Source organism: Cibotium barometz, chromosome 59, assembly GCF_041138505.1.
Source record: "Cibotium barometz isolate CiBa-2024 chromosome 59, ASM4113850v1, whole genome shotgun sequence".
NCBI classification, from domain to species: Eukaryota; Viridiplantae; Streptophyta; class Polypodiopsida; order Cyatheales; family Cibotiaceae; genus Cibotium; species Cibotium barometz.
This window is the reverse complement of record NC_141104.1, coordinates 23,282,203-23,303,762: the sequence shown is the minus strand read 5'-3', so window position 1 is coordinate 23,303,762 and position 21,560 is coordinate 23,282,203. Positions and strand designations below refer to the sequence as shown.

Sequence of the window (21,560 nt, the reverse complement as noted above, 5' to 3'; positions counted from 1 at the left end):
CGATGTAGAAGCTCGAAGCAGATTGACCACTAGTGTGGTCCAATCGCTACGGTCCTGTGCTTTCACTGGACTCCGCGGAGAGCACCACACTGGTGTTCCGAGACCACGCACAGACAGGCGCTCTCGTACTAACGCCTGGCTCTCCCGATCTCAGCACCTTTGGACCGAGGTTCGCCCATTTAGCTTGGACAACCCGGCACCGAACGGGTGTAGGCCGAGCGGGACGAATCTTTTACCAGATTTAAACATATAATACTTTACTCAAATCTGAAAATCACTTACTTGAATATGGTTGTTAGGAAACCAATACTTGTGGTTTGCTGAGGATGAAACCACCTTTGTTGGAGAAAGAGTAGCCACGAGGTGAACCTCCAAACAAGTTCCACCACAAAGGGCACAGCTGCCTGCTGTGGTTAAGTACAACTTGAGCCGCCAGAGGTTGTACGTTGTAAGCAGGTACACAGCAGCCGCCTTGAAGGGTGTAGTGCGCAGCAGTGGTAAAAGGAAGAGATGGCAGCCTCTTGTATGGATGGTGAAACAGCCGCCAGGTGTATAGTACAGCCAGTCACCTGGAAGAGTGCAACGTGGAGTAAACAGCTGCCTGTAGAGTAGTTTCAGCCAACAGCAGAGGGTCGCCTGTAGAGAGTCAGGCGCAGCCGGCAGTTAACACCAGCGCACAGTTGAAGTGGCTGCAGCCAGCCTGTAGGGAAGGCGGGCACAGTAGTTAATTCAGCCGCCTTGGGGAGTCAGGCGCAGCCAGCCTGTAGAGGGTGGTTCGCAGCAGCCAGCCGACTGGAGAGAGGGAGAGACTGTCGCCAGTAGCAGCCAGTCTGCAGGGAAGGCAGCCGCCTATATGGAGGAGCAGCCGTACAGCAGCAACAAGGTGAACTTCAGCCGTGTAGAGGAGAAGCGATGGATGATAGCCGCCTGGTTCTTCACGTAAGAGAGAAGCGATCCATGCCACGCTTGAAGAGGGCCCTCTCTTTTAATAAAAACTGAAGTGTAGTTAACCTTAGTTCTACCTACGCATGCATGAAGGGGACTAGTGGGGGTTGGTGACCATGCCCACCCCCACACTCACTTAAAAGTGAGGCTCCCCACCTTGGCCCCAAAGTGGGTGCCCAAAGGGGGTGCCCACTTTTAAATGAATGTGAACCCCTAACCTTATAAAAATAAAGGGTTAGAATTTAAAACATTAAAACAAACATGTGCGACATACTTACCACCTGTTCACATGCACTGAAACTTGTCAGAATACAGGGCAGACTTCACGACTCACTGGCAGGCGTCCCCGCTCAGTAAGTAACACGTCAAGCAGGCAAACACACGAATACATGTCATGCGAAAACAGTTTCAAGCATGCAAAATATGTGTGCATGTGCAAAAGTAACATGGACATATCTCCCGTTCATGGAACATGTACAAAATATCTGTCGGCACAAAACTGGCACGACATAAAAAATATAAAATCCTGGTCTTCCTATGGAGTGACAGTCCCATAGGTAAGACACAGTTCCAGGCACGAGTTTCCCTAGGTGTGACAGTCCCATAGGTAAAACACGGCACGAATACTGGCTCTTCCATGGCGTGACAGTCCCATGGATCGAACACAGTCCAGGTCATACACGGGTGGCACTGTTCTGGCTCCCGTCCATACGACACCATCCTGCTAACACACGGGTGGCACCAGTCCTGGCTCCCGTCCATGTCAGCAAAATACTGGCCTCTTCACATGAGACACCGGCCTGGCCTCAAGTGAACGAGACGCAAAAGTTAGGAATGGACCAAATGGTCGGCCAATTGGTGACAGAGCCACTCTTCTACTCAAGCCTTCCAAGACTTGAGTTCCTCTCCACGATCTCCCTCTCCTACTCAAGCTTTCCTCTCCACTATCTCCCTCTTCTACTCCACGGTCCATCCTCTCCTACTCACTACACCGTCCCCACCCCCCCGTCCCCGTTCCCTACCTTTAGCCGTCCCCGTCCCCGTCCCCATTCCTGTCCCCCGTCCCCGTCTCCGTCCCTTGGTAACTATGCCATAAACACCTCTTCTTGCAATTCACCATTTAGAAATGCATTCTTTACATCCATTTGATGCATTTCCCAACCATTTAATGCAACCAATGCAATCACAAATCTCACAGTTCCCATGTTAGGTAGGGGCTAAATGTTTCGTTATAATCCAAACCATGTGTATGTGCGTATCTCTTTGCGACCAGCCTTGCTTTATGCCTTTAAACCCATTTGTAACCAATGACATTCTTTCTACTTGGTAATGCAACCAAATACCATGTATCATTGTGTACCAAGGCATCCATTTCTTCGTCCATTGCTTTCTCCCATACACGCTTTCCAATAGCTTCTCCAAAACATGATGGTTCCACATGCTTCACCATTGATGTCATGTATGCATACTGCATTGCATACCCATCATATGTTAATCCCTCCACTGGATACCTTATCCTTTGTGACCTTCTCAAAACCTACGGATCACTTTGTACACCATGCACACTCTAGCAGGTGGAGAAACATCTCTCTCTTGCCTTACACCTAGAGTACATAAGGCATGGATGCTAAGTTCTTCATCTAGACTTTTCGAGCTAGATGACTCATAACCTGTTATGCTAATCCTTCAATCTTTTTTTGCCTTTGTCAACAACACTTCTTTCTTATTCTATATCGGGAACGCCCGTGTGTACCGTGCCAGATGGTACGTGTGATTTGATATTATGGTTGCCTAACACTATCATGTCTCAACCTTCCTGACCATGGATTTACATTATCACTTCCACTAGATGTTTCACCTGGCCTAGCCAATGAAGTGGAACTCTCTTTTGGCAAGTTTACACGTATCTATGTCACCAACCATAATATCATCTTTGTTTTTGTACTAACTTGCCAACTCATCAAACACCACATCTCTAGAAATGAGCACCTGTTTAGTTTTCGGATTGTAACATTTGTAAGCCTTTTTGTCTTGTGCATAACCAATGAATATGCACTTCTCAGTCTTTGGGTCCAACTTTCTTCTCTTCTCATCCGGCACATGTACATAGGTAATACATCCAAAAACCTTGAGATGCCCAATGCTTGGCCTAAAACCTGTCATCCTCATCTCAGGAGCACTATCATGTATGGCAGCTGTAGGTGTCCTATTTAAGCTGTACACCACTGTGGCACATGCTTTTGTCAGAATGCACGGCGGAAATGAAGACAACTGTTGTAGAGAGCAATACATAGATGAAACAGAGAGAGAAGCTTGTGTAACTCTGCTATATACACCAATAAATCCCGGAAATATACAATGATGAAGTGTGTGTGCAAGGGGCCATTTTATATGGCCCCTGGTTGTTGGTCGGCCAGCTCAGAGACACTTGACAGCAGCCCACGACCAGATAAATCCGGTCGGCCAGCTCAGAATCAACCGACTGCTGCCTTGGTGCCCACGACCTGTAGAAGAACTCAGTCGGCCAGCAAATCTGTAGTTGGCCAGCAGTTGAATACGATCGGGCAGCACTAGATCACATGGTTAAGCACACACTTAGTCGGCCAGACACCTGGGGGGCAGTCGACAGCCCACACACAGCTCTAGAAAAATGGGAAAAAATACAGAGAGAGAGGAAAAATGGGAAGACACCAAAAACGGGCGGGCACACCCACAACAGAGGCCCTGACATAGTGTACAGACAAGAGATGATTGCTAACACCCCCTCAGTTTCTGGATGTGAAACCAACCCCAGTGAGCTGGAGTGCCGCTGGAACATAGCCTAAGGTAGAGAATTCGTGAAGAGGTCCGCCGCATTGTCCTCCGTCGAACAATAAAGGAGCGAGATGTCACCAGCCAAGATCTTCTCACGAACAAAGTGATATTGTATCAATATGCGCTTGGTCCGGGCATGGAAGACCGGGTTTTCGAGCAATGGCGATACAGCTCTGGGTATCGCACTGAATGACCGTGGGCTCTTTTTGTGGATACCCAATCTCACCAAGCAACCTCCGCAGCCCCACAACCTCGCAAGCAGCCCGATACTCTGCCTCTGTAGACGACAAGGCAATAGTTTGCTGCCTCTTGCTGCTCCATGAAACTGCTCCTGAGCCGAGGGAAACATTGTAGCGTGATGTAGATCTCCTCATGTCTGGATCTTCTCCCCAATATGAGTCACTCCAACCTTGGAGTCGAACTCATTCCTTCGTTTCACCTCCAGTGGTGTAGAAGTGTCCAAGATCCTTCGTACCCTGCAGATACCGCACCGCAATCCTGCGTCCCAATGAGACTTCAACGGCGTATGCATAAATGAGCTCAACAGCCCCACAGGAAAGCTGAAGTCCAATCTGGTGTTCAGCAACTAGATCAATGAACCAACCAGCTTCCGGTACAGAGAGGCATCAACCGGCTCACAAGGATCATTCACTGTAAGCTTCATGTTCGGGTCCATCAGTGACGTGATAGGCTTGCAGTTCTCCATCCCAAAGGCCTTAAGCAACTCATGGACATACCGTTGCTGAGAGACAAAGAACCCCCTCTGGGTCTGCTAGATCTCCAATCCCAAGAAGAAGTGGAGTAAGCCTAAATCGGTCATCTCAAACTCCTTTGACAAGGCAGCCTTTGTCACTGCAATGTGCTCCATATGACCGCCGGTGAGAATGAGGTCATCCACATAAAGGATGATCAATGTGACCATACCGCATTCCTGAAAGAGATATAGGTTGGGATCTGCAACCGATCTCTGAAATCTAGTCCATAGAAAGAAGGAATCAATCTTCTGATTCCAAGCCCTGGGAGCCTGCTTAAGACCATACAAGGCCTTCTGCAACCTATAAACCATCCCCTTTGATCTTGGAACCTCAAAGCTTGGAGTCTGCTCAACATACACCTCCTCTTGCAGGTCACCATTAAGGAACGCAGATTTAACATCCATCTGAAATACGGGCCACCGTTGAGAAGAAGCAAGGGCAAGAATGGTCTGAATCCTGGTCATCCTTGTTGTCGGTGCAAAGGTATCCTCATAGTCGATGCCAGGCCGTTGAGCATAACCCTTAGCCACAAGTCTGGCTTTGTGTTTGTCCACCGACCCATCTGACGCATACTTGGTCTTAAAGATCCACTTGACACCAATGACAGACCGTTTCGATGGCTTCGGAACCAACTCCCAAGTGTTATTCTTCTCAATGGCATCTAGTACCACCTGCATGGCTTTCCTCCAAGTATCCTGTGCAAGGGCTTCCTTGACGGAAGTGGGCTCTTTGTCCCGCATGATACGAGACATCAAAGCATAGTTTACTTGTAAAATCTGTGCTGAATGACTTTTATCACAAACTCTATGCAATCTTTGAGGTCTGTCCTCTGTGGTCCATTCGGAGGGAAGCTCCATAACACCTGACTCTTGAAGGGTGTCTACCAACCACCTGGGTACTCGAACAGAACGCGGAGCCTCCTGTTGTTGCGGGGGCTCATCTCCAGCTGCGGGCTCAACCTCCTCAACTGACTGAGGTTGTCCAGCTGGAACAATCGACTGGGAATCAATGATCTGGGTCTCCAAGAAGTGGCAGCTCATCAACAGTGGAAACTGGAACATGCTCATCAAAAACCACATCCCTGCTGACGACAACCTTGTTCCTCTCTGGATCATACAACCTATATCCCTTGGAAAGAGAGTTATATCCCACAAAGACAAGCTTTTGGGACTTAAGAGTCGAGCTTCCCCCTTTGCTTCTTTGGAATGTGAACATATGCATCGCTCCCAAACACACGGAAATGGGAGACATCAGGTTTCCTGCCAAAATATGCTTCAAAGGGAGTCATGTTCGGTACTGAAGTTGTTGGAGAACAGTTGAGGATATGGACAGCCGTAGCCATAGCCTCTCCCCAAAGTGGACGAGGAAGATGACGATGCTCCAGCATCGTCCTCGCCATCTCCACCACAGTCCTGTTCTTACGCTCAACTACTCCATTCTCTGATGGCGAACTTGTATTGGCCAGCTCCCGCTTGATGCCATGTTCCGCATTGGAAGAAAATTCTCCTCCGTTGTCAGCCCTAAGAGTCTTTATCTGCAAGCCAGACTCTTTCTCCACCATCACATGCCACTCCTTGAAGCGAGCAAAAGCTTGGTCCTTCTGTGAGAGAAAATAAACCCATGTGAATCTGCTACAATCATCAACAAGCAGCATAAAATACAAAGAACCTCCCAAGGATGTTGTCTGCATAGGTCCACACAAGTCAGTGTGTACCAACTCCAAAGGTTTCGAAGCCCACTTGGAAGCCTGCTTCGGAAAAGATTACGTGTGCTGCTCACGAATGCAAGAACTACAGCGTCCTTGCTTGCTGGCAACATCTGGCAAGCCAACCACCATCTGGTCCCGGAAAGTTCGCCGCAACGCATCCACATTCAAGTGGCCAAACCGAAAGTGCCACAAATCACCAATCTGAGAACCTGTCAAAGAGGAGAGTGCAAAGAGTGTGTATATACCATTCTCCACGCTGCCTTCCCAAACAACCTGGCCAGTCTCACGGTCCCGTAGAGCAACAGAATGCTCCTCAAACTCCACCCGGAAGCTAGTCTTGCACACCTCATGCATTGACAACATATGAAAACCAAGTGCGGGGACGTAAAGAACACGAGAGGAATGCTTCCCCCTCATGCCACGTGCACAAGGCAGTGCCATGGCTAATCCCTGAGCATATCCCTCATTAGGCAGCAGTGTTATAAGCTCAACAAACACCCAAGACGTCATCTTGTTAAACGTCACCGGTGCACTGGCGAGGCCGAATGGCATCACCACAAACTCGTAGTGGCCACGTTCAATCTTGAAGGGTATTTTTGGAATGTTAGCCGTAAAGATGTGAACCTGATGATAGCCACTCTTGAGGTCTATCTTCGAAAAGAACTTTGCACCATTGAGTCGCTCAAGGATATACTCAATCCCAAGCATGGGAGCATGTTTTTCATTGTGAGCTCATTAAGTGCCTTGTAGTCTGTTAAATATTAATAGTGATTAGTGTGGGAATAAACAAGTGCTAGGTGGTTTTATAAAGCGGTTCCAATGTGTGTGAACAACTGCTAGTATGTATAAGTCTTTTGTGTGCACACTGCCTATTGGAAGGCATATGTGGTGGCATCATATTTGGCATATAGTGGCATCATATTTGGCATAAAGCATATGTGGTGGCAACATATGCTTTAGAATATGTAAAGGGGTCTCTCCTATAAAAAGGACCTATGTCTATAATGAATTTATGCTTTCCACTACTCTTGTACCCCCTCAATCCCTTTGAGCTTGTGTTGAATATCTTGTTGGTCATCATCTCTCTCTCTTCTCCCCACTAGTTGTGTGTTTGCACTCTAGGCATCTTGCCAACATTTGTTATCATGAGAGCTTGTGCTGCCTTTGTCTAGTTGCAGCCAGTGGAGCTCCACGCACAGAACAAGGCGCTACCTCTAGCTGCCAATCCAGAGCTAGTGCCACCGCTTTAGAGCCCGTTGCCGCCACCTCAGAGCCCACCACCGACGGGCCGTGCTAGTGCCCAACGAACTGCTGCTGCCGGCTAGCTGAGCGGAGCTATTGCAGTGAGTACCACCGCCATAAGCGGGCCGCCTGTCTACGCCACACTGTCTGGTGCTTGCACCCACTTGCCACCCGTGCAGCTTTGCTCTGCCTTTGTGCGTCGCCTTAGCCGGCTCTGAGACAAGCCCACCCACTGTCTGAGATCTCTGATGTTGCCTCGTCCACATCTTCTCCTCTAGCTCAGCCTTGTCTCAGCTCAGCGTTGTTGTGCCTTGTGCATTTGAGGGAAAGATGGAAGAAGAGGATCAACTCTCACCAACATCTTGTACATAGAGGTACACGGATTTTGGGGCTTTCTTTTTCATACACTTTTTGTGAAATTCAAAGCCTCTGTGTTGCATGTTTGGGGATTCTTGTTCATAAGTGGAAGTTTTGTAAAGTGGAAGCATCCATAGGCACTCTTGTACCTGTGCATATCATCTAGGCACTCCTGTTCTTGTGCAACACTCGTGGAGTCTTGTGTTTACTCATTGAAGTATACACCTTGTTTTTGGTATACTTCGGTGATTGCACCTTCAATCCCGTCGTATTGTGGTGCCTTGTATGCATACTCCTGTAATTCTCTCTTTCTCTTACTTTGCTCACATCAAGGGGGGGCTTTCCTATTCCTAGTTCTCTCTCCAGCTTTAGGAATTCCGTACTACTATGAGGATGTCGGAAAGAGGTGCTTCCATTGAAATTTTCGAGTTTGGTGCATTCATGACACCTGAAGATCGGCTTGGTGGTCCCAACTGCTCATTATGGAGCTTCATGGTGAAGTGTCTGCCAATTGCCAAGGGGCTATGGGAGATTGTCGCGGAGCAAGAGCCTCGTCCTACAGCATCAACTCCTGGCACCTCCTCGGCAACATCAAGAGGGACTCAAGCTGTGGCACGAGTTGTGTCAAGCATTTCAGCACCTCCTCCTAGACCCACTGAAGATCAAAGACGGTGGGATGCCCGTGATGCTCAAGCAATGACCATGATTGCTCTTTAAGTCAAGTGATCAATTGCACCTCACATCCAATCTTGCAACTCTGCAAGGACTGCCTGAGTGGTCCTCGAGACCATGTTCCAGTACCGTAATGAAGCACAAGTCATGTACCTGATGCGGGAGGTGGACAACTTGACCATGAACGAGGGTGATTCTCGCAAATCATCTTACCAAGGTAACATACCTAAAAGAACAGCTGCTGAATATAGATGATGTAGTTGATAACAGAAAGTTGGTCACCACCATTCTTAACTCCTTACCTGAGTCCTATCAGAGTTTCCATACTTCTTTGAATCTCTCTATGAGAGGAGGAGACAATCCTATATTCTTTGAGGAGCTGGTTGGATTACTTCTCCATGGGGAGCAGACAAGGAAGTGTTAGAAGTCATCTCCTGTCTAGATATATACACCAGGGCCTTTGTTGTGGGTGTGCCCGCCCTTATGAGGTGTTTTATCATTTTTCCCCACTTTCCGTATTTTTCCCCTATTTTTCCCATTTTTTCTGAGGCTTGGGAGGGCTGCCAGGTGATGCCAGGAGCACTCTGAAGCTGGCCGACTGGATTTACATCAGTCGTGGGCTATCAGAGTGCTGGCCGACTTGTTCTGTCTAGGCGGAGGCATCTGTAGCTGGCCGACTGCTATTTTCAGCAGTCGTGGACATATTCCTCAGTCGTGGGCTTTCCTGATGCTGGCCGACTGCCCTCTAGGGGAGTATATATAGCTCCTCAGCCCCCATGCCTTATTTGTATCATATCTCGGGATCTTCTTGTGTATATAGAGCAGAGTTACACGCCTACATCTGTCTCTCTCTTGTGCTGTTTTTCTGCATGCGTTTTTGCTTTTGCTCTTGTGTTCCCAGGCTTGGTCATCATCTCCGCTGCATATTCTGACATGGTATCAGAGCCCTAGGCTCTAGATAGGTCTTGGGATTTGTGTGAGCAAGAGGGGGACTGTTTTGTGGCTGATTGGTGGACTGTTTTGGGCTGATCGGGAAGAGGAGAAGCAAGAGGAAGGCGGGCTGATTTGCTGGACAGCCACTTGCAGGTATCAGTTCTTCTTTGTTCCCACCCACCCACCCTTTTCAGAGTACATCCCCGCTATGGCAGATCTGTTTGAGATGGCCGAGAGACATGTGAAGATCCCGACACTCCCCACGTTCCCGCTGGACCGTCAGTTGGACGGGAGCAACTACGGCATATGGAAGGTGATAATGGAATCCGTTTTGGAGTCTTACGACCTCGTCGATTTTGTCGGTGTTCCACGGCCGGAAGTAGAGGAAGGGGAGTTACCGTCAACCCGAAAGGACCGGGAGGCCCAGACACAGATGTGGGATCGTGTCAACGCCAGGGTCCGTTCGTTTATTTTCCTCAATTGCACACCACAGGTAATTAATCATGTAAAGCACATGACGTTGGCCAGAGGTATATGGCAGCACTTGGCTTCTCTGTACAACAGGGTATCGCCCATGAAGAGGATTTCCTTGGAAGTACAGATGCGGGTTATGAGCCCTGCAAAGTCGTCGACGATGCGGGAGCATATTAACAAGCTGCAGGCTCTTCAGCAGGAGGTTCTTCAGGCTGGGAAGGAGATGTCATCAGAGGACATGGCCATCACGTTGCTGTCACATTTGCCCTCTTCGTACTCAGCATTTTACTCGTCGTTGATTACCAGTGGCAGGCTCAGCACCATCACGTGGGAGGAGCTTGTGCCCATGGTCTTGGACCAAGAGGAACGATTTACGAACCCTCCTCAGGGTGGAGGTTCGGAGGCCTTTACTGGCCAACGGTCGAAAGGCCGTAACTCGGGCAAGGGGAAGGCTTCATCGGAGAAGTCTTCTGAGAAGATGTTCGATGCAGACCGCGAGAAACTGAAGGCAAAGAGGACCTGTAATGATTGTGGCGAGAAAGGCCACTACTGGAGGCAGTGTCCCAAGCGGAAGACCGAGAAGGGTGAAGACTCCTCAGCAATCATGAAGACTCCGGCTTTTGTGCACCTGGAGGTGATGGACACCGATGCTTCATTTTCTTCAGGCAGGGAGGAGATTGGAGGACTCTCCGCAACGGATACTCGGGAGTGGATTCTCGATAGTGGTGCTTCCAGGCACATGACTCCTTCCCGTTCCGGTTTACAGGATCTCTGCAGGTGTTCTGGTCAGATTCTTACTGGGGATACGTCCACTATCCCAGTTCACAGTGAGGGCAGGATGGAGATAGTTCCCGATGGCAGAGGGGGGAAGCATTCCTCCCAGGTGTTGTATGTTCCGGCACTTGGTTTTCATCTGTTGTCAGTGCATCAGGTTTGCAAGACTGGCGTACGGGTGGAGTTTGATGAGCATTTTGTTGCTCTCCGGGACAAAGCAACAGGCCAAGTGGTTTGGGAAGGAGGAGTGGAGAATGGAGTTTACAGGCTTTCAGCACTCTCTCTCCCAGGTCCTCAGGATTGTGATGAGTGGCAGTCTGGTAATGGCTACTCAAGTGTGGATACGCTACAGGTGCGGGCTTTCCGAGACCAGGTGGTGGATAGCTTGCCAGTAGATGGCAGCAGTTGGCAGGAACTTTCCAGTACTGAGGTTGGTAGTTCTTGTGTTCGTGAGTCAGAGGAAGCTGAACAGGTCACTTATGCTCTGATGTCTCGTAGTGTTCGGGACATAGAACTTCCAGTAGTTGAGGATGTTCTTTCCACGGGGACCTTTCGGAAAGCCAGGCAGGTGACAAGTGATTACTTGCAGAAGGAGGTGTTTTCTCCAGGCTTTGTGGTTCCGGATTCAGAGGGGGTGGTTGACAGGTTTCAGAAGGCCTTGCGTGGTCTTCATCAGGTTTCCAGGACTTGCTTGTGCACCGTAATAGGTGTTGATCCTTGTGAGCAGTGTGATGTCTCTGTGACTCAGAAGCTGGATGGTTCATTGATCTGGTTGATGGACACCGGATTGGACGGGAGCTTCCTGATGAGGCAGTTGAGCTCTTGGTTGCAGATGTCTCTTTGTGAGGCAGGATTGCGGTTCCTGTGGTTTCTGCAGCATGCGAAGGATCATGGACTCTTGTACACAGGAGGGGGATTGTTGGATGGAGTCCGACTCCACGGTTGGAGTGACTCGGTTTGGGGAGGAGATCCGGACACGAGGAGATCTACTTATGCACCAGGAGCAGTTTTACGGAGCAGGAGGAGGTTACATTGCAGGTTTGGGCTTCCACTGGAGGAACCCATGGTCATCCCGAGGCACTTTGTTCGTGAACAGATTGTTGCTGATGACATCTTGCTGGAGTTCTGTTCGACAGAGGACAGTACGGTGGACCTCTTCACGAAGTCGCTCTCAGGATTTGCTCAGGCGGCACCCCAGCTCCCAGTGGTTGGTCACACAGCCAGGAGCTGAGAGGGGGTGTTAGAAGTCATCTCCTGTCTAGATATATACACCAGGGCCTTTGTTGTGGGTGTGCCCGCCCTTATGAGGTGTTTTATCATTTTTCCCCACTTTCCGTATTTTTCCCCTATTTTTCCCATTTTTTCTGAGGCTTGGGAGGGCTGCCAGGTGATGCCAGGAGCACTCTGAAGCTGGCCGACTGGATTTACATCAGTCGTGGGCTATCAGAGTGCTGGCCGACTTGTTCTGTCTAGGCGGAGGCATCTGTAGCTGGCCGACTGCTATTTTCAGCAGTCGTGGACATATTCCTCAGTCGTGGGCTTTCCTGATGCTGGCCGACTGCCCTCTAGGGGAGTATATATAGCTCCTCAGCCCCCATGCCTTATTTGTATCATATCTCGGGATCTTCTTGTGTATATAGAGCAGAGTTACACGCCTACATCTGTCTCTCTCTTGTGCTGTTTTTCTGCCTGCGTTTTTGCTTTTGCTCTTGTGTTCCCAGGCTTGGTCATCATCTCCGCTGCATATTCTGACAGGAAGAAGAGATCCAGGGGTGATGCAAGCAGAGGAGACCAAGCCTACTTCTCTAGGGACAAAGGCAAAGTGGATTTGTCATACCAAGAAGAAGAAAGGGAAGTGTCATTGCTGCCACAAGCCAGGTCACTACATTGAAGAGTGTCTGAAGAGGCTTGCAAAGCTGAAAGCTGATGAAGACTCTGCAAACTCCGCTTCCTCTACCTTCGACGACAAGAAGCAAAATCCAGAAAAAAAAGTAAACCTAGTCCAGGATGATTGGGCTTTCTAGCCACATATGGGGGGGGGGATGTTAAATATTAATAGTGATTAATGTCGGAATAAACAAATGCTAGGTGGTTGTGTAAACTAACACTGTATGTAGGCTTTAAATAAAGCGGTTCCAATGTGTGTGAACAACCACTAGTATGTTTAAGTCTTCTGTGTGGGAACAACCTCTTAGAAGGCATATGCAATGGAATCATATTTGGCATATGTGGTGGCATCATATTTGGCATAAAGCATATGTGGTTGCAACGTATGCTTTAGAATATGTAAAGGGGTCTCTCCTATAAAAAGGACCTATGTCTATAATGAATTTATGCTTTCCACCACTCTTGTACCCCCTCAATCCCTTTGAGCTTATGCTGAATATCTTGTTGGTCATCATCTCTCTCTCTTCACCTCCGGACAAGTGATAGAAACTTAGCTCATTGGTCTCTGTATAAAAATTGTGTCCTCTTGGTTGGGACAAATTTTATATATATGTAAACTTGCATCTACTTTGAGGCGCTGATGACGTGAGTAGGGATGGCTACCAATCTAGCCTTGTACCTACTTATGCTACTATCACTGTTATGTTTCACCTTATACACCCACTTACAGCCAATAGATTTCTTGCCAGGAAATGGTACCAGATCCCAAGTCTCATTTACATACAATGCATCTATCTCCTCATCCATAGCTTTCTCCCAACACACATTTCCAATAGCCTCATCATCAAAGCATGTGGGTTCTATAACCTGCACAACTTTTGCCATATATGCATAGTGATGTGCCACATAACCATCATAAGTCAACCTCTACACATGATTTTTGACTCTTCTAGATCTCCAAAACTTTGCATTTATGGCTTCCATAGCCTTCTTCACACTAGGGGTCCTCATTGCTGGAGTCCCCAGCTCCTCATTAAGGCTCATCTCCGAGCCACTAGAATCTCCATCAACAAGAGAATGCCCTGCAGAAATATCAGGCATACCAAGGGGCTCAAAGACTGAGGATGCCTTATGATGGTATATTATCTCTCTCTGTTCTCCCCACTAGCTGTATGTTTGCACTCTAGCCATCTTGCCAACGTAATCCACACATAATCGTGCGGACTTGTCTTTCTTTTGCACAAACAAGATAGGTGTAAGTAAAGGGCGAGGATGAGGGATGGGCATAAGCTTATCCTTCAAAAGTTGCATCTTCTCATGAATCTTGCTCAATTGGGTATCCAGTTGAGCCTTTCACATGCTCCACTGCCCCGTCATACTCTTGGACATTCTTGTGCTGGTGATCAACATTGTCCTTCTAAGCAAACGAGAGAGTGGCCATTGAAGAGGAAGAGAAGGTAGGTTGGTGTTCCCATGTTGGAAAGCAAAAATCTAGGGTCTCCTGTCGCAAAACAAGAAGGAAAAGGTGTCGGCTTGTACTCCCACGCTCCCATGCTCGAAATCTTCAAAATCTTCACACAAATGTGAAGGGAGAGGGGGCTTGGACTTCTATTTATAAGGAGGGTAAAACACCCAAAAGCAAAAAGATGCTTCTCCTCCTTGCTTTAGAAAAATAGTGCCCAAAAAAAAAAAAAACGTTTTTGTCTCAAATCGAGTATGAACAGTATGGACAGGAGTGGCGGTGCTTCTTTTGTCATACTATAGGGTATCCCAAGCATGAATGCCCTAAGAGAGCGCTTATTACTCCCGCGAGTACGCGTGTCTCTATGGCTTGAGTGGTGGTTTTGGATCCACCCTCCAGGTGAGTCTCCTCGACCAGCCCCATTTGTAGTATCGTCGGCCATGAAGCTTGAAGCTAAGCAGGAGGGGTTCCCCCCATATTGCATGGCATCCCAGAGGACAGGAACTCCAGTAGTGATTTTGTGAGTTAGAAGATCAGAGTCCCGTCCAAAATGAGGAGTCACTCGAGCTTCTCAAGTGTCATGGTCTTATGACCAGTAGGTCGTAGTCTTGTTTGATTGCAGCTGAGGTAAGATGCACTGCAGACCATGCCCACAAGAGACTAGATATGACCCTTGACCTGCTCTTATATAGGGGATTGAGGTTTGGTTGGCTAGTAGGACCTGGTTGGCTGGTCCACATCTTCATAAAGTGCTCTAAGTGTGGGCCTCTGAACCTGCCCAGTAGGTGGCTGCAAGGGAAACTATTGTTAGAAGTCATCTCTTGTCCAGTTTTATACACCAGGGCCTTTGTTGTGGGTGTGCCCGCCCTTATGAGGTGTTTTCCCATTTTTCCCCACTCTCCGCATTTTTCCCCTATTTTTTCCCATTTTTCTGAGGCTTGGGAGGGCTGCCAGAGGGTGCCAAGAGCAGTACAGTGCTGGCCGACTGGGTGTTTATCAGTCGTGGGCACTCTTGCTGCTGGCCGACTGGTTTTGATCAGTCGTGGGCACCAGATTGCTGGCCGACTGCATTTATGCAGTCGTGGGATCTTTTATCAGTCGTGGGCTTTTCTTTATGCTGGCCGACTGCCCTCTCGGGAGGTATATATAGGACCCCAGCCCCCATACCTCATTTGTATCATTCCTCAGGATCTTCTTGTGTATATAGAGCAGAGTTACACGCCTACATCTCTCTCTCTCTTGTGCTGTTTTTCTGCCTGCGTTTTTGCTCGTGTTCCCAGATTTGGTCATCATCTCCGCTGCATATTCTGACATGGTATCAGAGCCCTAGGCTCTAGATAGGTCTTGGGATTTGTGTGAGCAAGAGGGGGACTGTTTTGTGGCTGATTGGTGGACTGTTTTGGGCTGATCGGGAAGAGGAGAAGCAAGAGGAAGGCGGGCTGATTTGCTGGACAGCCACTTGCAGGTTTTAGTTCTTCTTTGTTCCCACCCACCCACCCTTTTCAGAGTACATCCCCGCTATGGCAGATCTGTTTGAGATGGCCGAAAGACATGTGAAGATCCCGACACTCCCCACGTTTCCGGTGGACCGTCAGTTGGACGGGAGCAACTACGGCATATGGAAGGTGATGATGGAATCCGTTCTGGAGTCTTACGACCTCGCCGATTTCGTCGTTGTTGGTGTTCCACGGCCGGAAGTAGAGGAAGGGGAGTTACCGTCAACCCGAAAGGACTGGGAGGCTTAGACGCAGATGTGGGATCGCGTCAACGCCAGGGTCCGTTCGTTTATTTTCCTCAATTGCACACCACAGGTAATTAATCATGTAAAGCATATGACGCTGGCCAGAGGTATATGGCAGCATTTGGCCTCACTTTACAACAGGGTATCGCCCATGAAGAGGATTTCCGGAAGTACAGATGCGGGTTATGAGCCCTGCAAAGTCGTCGACGATGCGGGAGCATATTAACAAGCTGCAGGCTCTTCAGCAGGAAGTTCTTCAGGCTGGGAAGGAGATATCGTCAGAGGACATGGCCATCACGTTGCTGTCACATTTGCCCTCTTCGTACTCAGCATTTTACTCGTCTTTGATTACCAGTGGCAGGCTCAGCACCATCACGTGGGAGGAGCTTGTGCCCATGGTCCTGGACCAAGAGGAACGATTCACGAACCCTCCTCAGGGTGGAGGTTCGGAGGTCTTTACTGGCCAACGGTCGAAAGGCCGTAACTCGGGCAAGGGGAAGGCTTCATCGGAGAAGTCTTCTGAGAAGAAGTCCGACGCTGACCGCGAGAAACTGAAGGCAGAGAGGACCTGTAATGATTGTGGCGAGAAAGGCCACTACTGGAGGCAGTGTCCCAAGCGGAAGACCGAGAAGGGTGAAGACTCCTCAGCAATCATGAGGACTCCGGCTTTTGTGCACCTGGAGGTGATGGACACCGATGTTTCATTTTCTTCAGGCAGGGAGGAGATTGGAGGACTCTCCGCAACGGATACTTGGGAGTGGTTCTCGATAGTGGTGCTTCCAGGCACATGACTCCTTCCCGTTCCGGTTTACAGGATCTCTGCAGGCTTTCTGGTCATATTCTTACTGGGGATACGTCCACTATCCCAGTTCACAGTGAGGGCAGGATGGAGATAGTTCCCGATGGCAAAGGGGAGAAGCATTCCTCCCAGGTGTTGTATGTTCCGGCACTTGGTTTTCATTTGTTGTCAGTGCATCAGGTTTGCAAGACTGGCGTACGGGTGGAGTTTGATGAGCATTTTGTTGCTCTCCGGGACAAAGCAACAGGCCAAGTGGTTTGGGAAGGTGGAGTGGAGAATGGAGTTTACAAGCTTTCAGCACTCTCTCTCCCAGGTCCTCAGGATTGTGATGAGTGGCAGTCTGGTAATGACCACTCAAGTGTGGATACGCTGCAGGTGCGGGCTTTCCAAGACCAGGTGGTGGATAGCTTGCCAGTAGATGGCAGCAGTTGGCAGGAACTTTCCAGTACTGATGTTGGTAGTTCTTGTGTTCGTGAGTCAGAGGAAGCTGAACAGGTCACTTATGCTCTGATGTCTCGTCGTGTTCGGGACATAGAACCTCCAGTAGATGAGGATGTTCTTTCCACGGGGACCTTTCGGAAAGCCAGGCAGGTGGCAGGTGCTTACTTGCAGAAGGAGGTGGTTTCTCCAGGCTTAGTGGTTCCGGATTCAGAGGGGGTGGTTGACAGGTTTCATCAGGTTTCCAGGACTTGTTTGTGCACCGTAACAGGTGTTGATCCTTGTGAGCAGTGTGATGTCTCTGTGACTCAGAAGCTGTATGGTTCATTGATCTGGTTGATGGACACCAGATTGGACGGGAGCTTCCTGATGAGGCAGTTGAGCGCATGGTTGCAGATGTCTCTTTGGGAGGCAGGATTGCGTTTCCTGTGGTTTCTGCGGCATGCGAAGGATCATGGACTCTTGTACACAGGAGGGGGATTGTTGGATGGAGTCCGACTCCGCGGTTGGAGTGACTCGGTTTGGGGAGGAGATCCGGACACGAGGGGATCTACTTCAGGCCCAGGAGCAGTTTTACGGAGCAGGAGGAGGTTACATTGCAGGTTTGGGCTTCCACTGGAGGAACCCATGGTCATCCAGAGGCACTTTGTTCGTGAACAGATCGTTGCTGATGACATCTTGCTAGAGTTCTGTTCGACGGAGGACAGTACGGTGGACCTCTCACGAAGTCGCTCTCTCAGGATTTGCTCAGGCGGCACCCCAGCTCCCAGTGGTTGGTTTCACAGCCAGGAGCTGAGAGGGGGTGTTAGAAGTCATCTCCTGTCCAGTTTTATACACCAGGGCCTTTGTTGTGGGTGTGCCCGCCCTTATGAGGTGTTTTCCCATTTTTCCCCACTCTCCGCATTTTTCCCCTATTTTTTCCCATTTTTCTGAGGCTTGGGAGGGCTGCCAGAGGGTGCCAAGAGCAGTACAGTGCTGGCCGACTGGGTGTTTATCAGTCGTGGGCACTCTTGCTGCTGGCCGACTGGTTTTGATCAGTCGTGGGCACCAGATTGCTGGCCGACTGCATTTATGCAGTCGTGGGATCTTTTATCAGTCGTGGGCTTTTCTTTATGCTGGCCAACTGCCCTCTAGGGAGGTATATATAGGACCCCAGCCCCCATACCTCATTTGTATCATTCCTCAGGATCTTCTTGTGTATATAGAGCAGAGTTACACGCCTACATCTCTCTCTCTCTCTTGTGCTGTTTTTCTGCCTGCGTTTTTGCTCGTGTGTTCCCAGATTTGGTCATCAACTCCGCTGCATATTCTGACAACTATGTCCATGTCATCCTGCTTATGGTATGCACGTGACATTTATGGGGATGCTGAATTTAAAATGGTAGGATTGCTGTAAATTGATGGTTAGTGGCAAGATTAAAGACGGAGGCAGTAGACTTTATTAAGAAAACGCTGTAAGCCTATTTCTTTCAGAACTGCTAGCACGGGGTTCGCAACATCTGTGGTTCTGCACCATATGAATGGTATTATATGGTAGATTAAGTATGAATACTGTCTGCAATGGTGGTGTTAAATTTTTTTAATGTGGTTTTGACAAATACATTTTCTGCCTTCTATTTGCATACTTTCCTGTAAGATTGTGCTCCAGTTCTTTAAAATGAGGCTTAATGTATTGCGTGTAGTCTTGGCGGTGCAATGGAGTGGATTATGTGCTCTACAGGCATTTTATTCGCAGTCTTCAAAGTGCAGACAGTCAACGCTTTACAAGTCCGCTTAGTACACCAGATGACAGGTTGGCTTTTGAGTGCACACATACTGCAAGAATGTTAAGAATAGTTGATTGCTAAAGGAGGGTTGAATGCAGATTATAATTTTTCAACCTTTGTGTGTGGATTTTGGACCATGCTTACTCATGCACAACATGGGCTTTGTGTGGTCAGTGGACGCTGGGCATCTCCAGGTACACCATCTCTCAGCTATGGTAGAGATAGTGGGAGCTCGGGCAAGGTATAGTTGGACATCTTCTGCTGTCTTTTATCAGATTTTACATTGGCCACTTCTTTTTATTGGTTTCAAGTTTTGTGTGTCATGTCTTAGCAAGCAAGTTAAGTACGGTTGGTTGCGTACCTGAAGAAACGTGCATACCTCTGATATTTTTACGTTCTGCTGGTAGCTTAAGGCTTTCATAATGAGAGAGAAGCAGGTGCAAATAAAGTAGGGGCTAGGGGGCATCCTTGGTACATTTACCCCTCAACTGTCAACTCCTCAATCATCTGGCCTTCCTGAGAAGTGTGATGATTGCCCTTGTAAGAGTGAATTGGTAGAGTTGATAAACTCATTCTTGAATCCTGAATGCTCTCATCACATCAAGCATACTAATGTGGTTGCCACAATGTGATGAGGGATGTTTATGAGGTGTTCTTCACCCAGCCTTAGAGGGGACACTTTATGTAATGAACTCCTATAGTGTGTATTCTTTTTAGATATGTGATTGGTTGAAATGAAGCATGCATATGGAGAGGGTGAGGTGCAAATTTAGCTAGTAAAATGTTATGTGGGATGGAGTGCTTGCTGCAGACCAGATGAGAACATCACAATGTAGAGTCTCTCCACCTTGCAACCTTTTGGAGCTTGTAGCACTTAGTCAGCTTGTGATTGCTGACAAGGCACTTAGAGTTTGGTACTATAGTTCCAAGGTTGTCTTCTGAAGTTCTACGTAGCACAAAATTTGCATTCCACTTCTCATTCGGGAATTTTGATTCTACTTTTAGAGAATGAGTCACCTTATAGGGATTCTGTAATTCCAGTAACCTAGATCTACTATAAGAGTTCCAAGATGGCTTACACAAGCCTCAAGGGCCAAGGAACTTAAGTATGGGAATTACAAATTTACAGTTAGTTATCTCCTTCACGAGGACGTGAATCTAATAGCAGGGGTAGATAATGTTACGTCCCAAACTGGGCCTTGGACGAGTGTTAACTAGGGTTAGAATAACCCAGGGTTAAGAAATAAGCTAGCCCATGGTTAAGGTTAGGGCTTATCCGGGCACTTGGGCCAGTAGGACTCACCCATAGGGCTAAGGGCTAGCAAGGATGAGGTTTGGATTGTCTTAGAATCGGTTAAAAGTAAGACAGGGGATATATATATGGCAAAAAGCTTAATAAAGTAGAGGGCCAATTATAGCAAGGTCATTACTATATAAGTGAGTTTGGGCTCACTTATGATAATCATGAAGATCCCTTGTGGTGGAGGACCTTTGCTTTGATGAGCAGGACCTCAAGGCTAGAATAGTTGCAGGTGGGCAAGAGCACTAGTGGTATGGGACGCCAGGGCATGGCTGTTGGGATGGTTGACTCATGGCAATTCGAACTCAAGCTTGGGGTGGCTCTGGAATGGACCCTATGGCTGGGTGGTCAGTCACTAGCCACAATCTATTGCGGTCATGGACGCAGATTCGATGCGGGTTAATTCTAACCGTATTAGGGTTTTCAGGTATTTGGTCCTCATCACTATCCAAAGATGTCTCTCATCGGTCGATGGCGGATATCCTCAATGTCCTCCATGGTGAGTACTCTGACTGGACGTCTCCCATGCCCACTGGGAGAGAGAGCGTCTACTAAAGACCCAGTGGGCCTATGAGACCAAAGTGATACAATAATGTCCATGGCATATCTCATCATGGAATGGAAAATAAAACAGAAAGAAAACATAAACGTAGCTATCTCACTGGGGTGATACAAAACTGTCCATGGAAACTCATCATGGAATACCAAGAACATAGAAACATGAGAGCAGCATCAGGTCTGAGTAGATGGTATACCACTCTCCAAAATATCAAGCATGGGGCTAATGAGTATGGCCGAGAGGTCTCCCTCAGCTGACTTCTACAGAAGACCAAAGAGTCTATGAGACCAAAAGTGTTACAATGTGTCCATGAAGTGACAAAATTTTTGTTTTTGTTTTTCAAGCCAGGGTCAGGGGCGGCCAGAGCCGTCCCTGGACTCAAATAGAGAAGCGCTTTTGTCATTAACTTTGCTGAAAGCGGTTTCGTTACTCCCTTAAGGCATAACCCTGGGGACCTAGTTGCCTAGGTATGATAGCCACCAAGTAGTCCCTTGTGAGGATCCCAAGTAGTGTAGGACTTGTGTGGGCGCACCTACTAAAAACTTTACTATGCCCGCTGGATCCCCGATAAGGAGTTGCCATACCCACAGCGGGCGTTGGCTCAAAGGAAAAAAAAATCATGGAAAATAATCATGATTAAACAACTAGAGATGAGAGGAGAAACAACAGCCCTATAAGTGCTGTTGGTACAATGCTACAATGCTACAACGTCGGGGGATCCAAGTGGGTCCTCGACATCTATGACTGTATAGAGGAGCATCAGCCCCCAATAAATGGTATACCACTGTGTAGAATATTAAGCATGGGGCTAGTGAGTATCATGTAGTCAATATTGAGGCCAGGTACACAACCCATGAGGAGGACGACACATTTTGAGCTCGAACACACAAGGCGCTTCTACTGCATAATTTATTTTACACACAAGGTGTATGTA

At 48.2% G+C, this 21,560-nt stretch overlaps 1 protein-coding gene across 1 annotated transcript in view; it reads left to right on the top strand.

The window, feature by feature from the left end:
* The window catches only part of LOC147605619 (Transducin/WD40 repeat-like superfamily protein), a 67,767-nt gene that overhangs the window by 20,749 nt on the left and 25,458 nt on the right, over nucleotides 1-21,560 (top strand). The window contains exons 2-3 of the mRNA XM_086793137.1: nucleotides 18,684-18,793; nucleotides 18,942-19,008. Of these exons, the coding sequence (XP_086649263.1) occupies nucleotides 18,684-18,793; nucleotides 18,942-19,008 (177 nt within the window). The remainder of the gene's footprint in view (nucleotides 1-18,683; nucleotides 18,794-18,941; nucleotides 19,009-21,560) is intronic.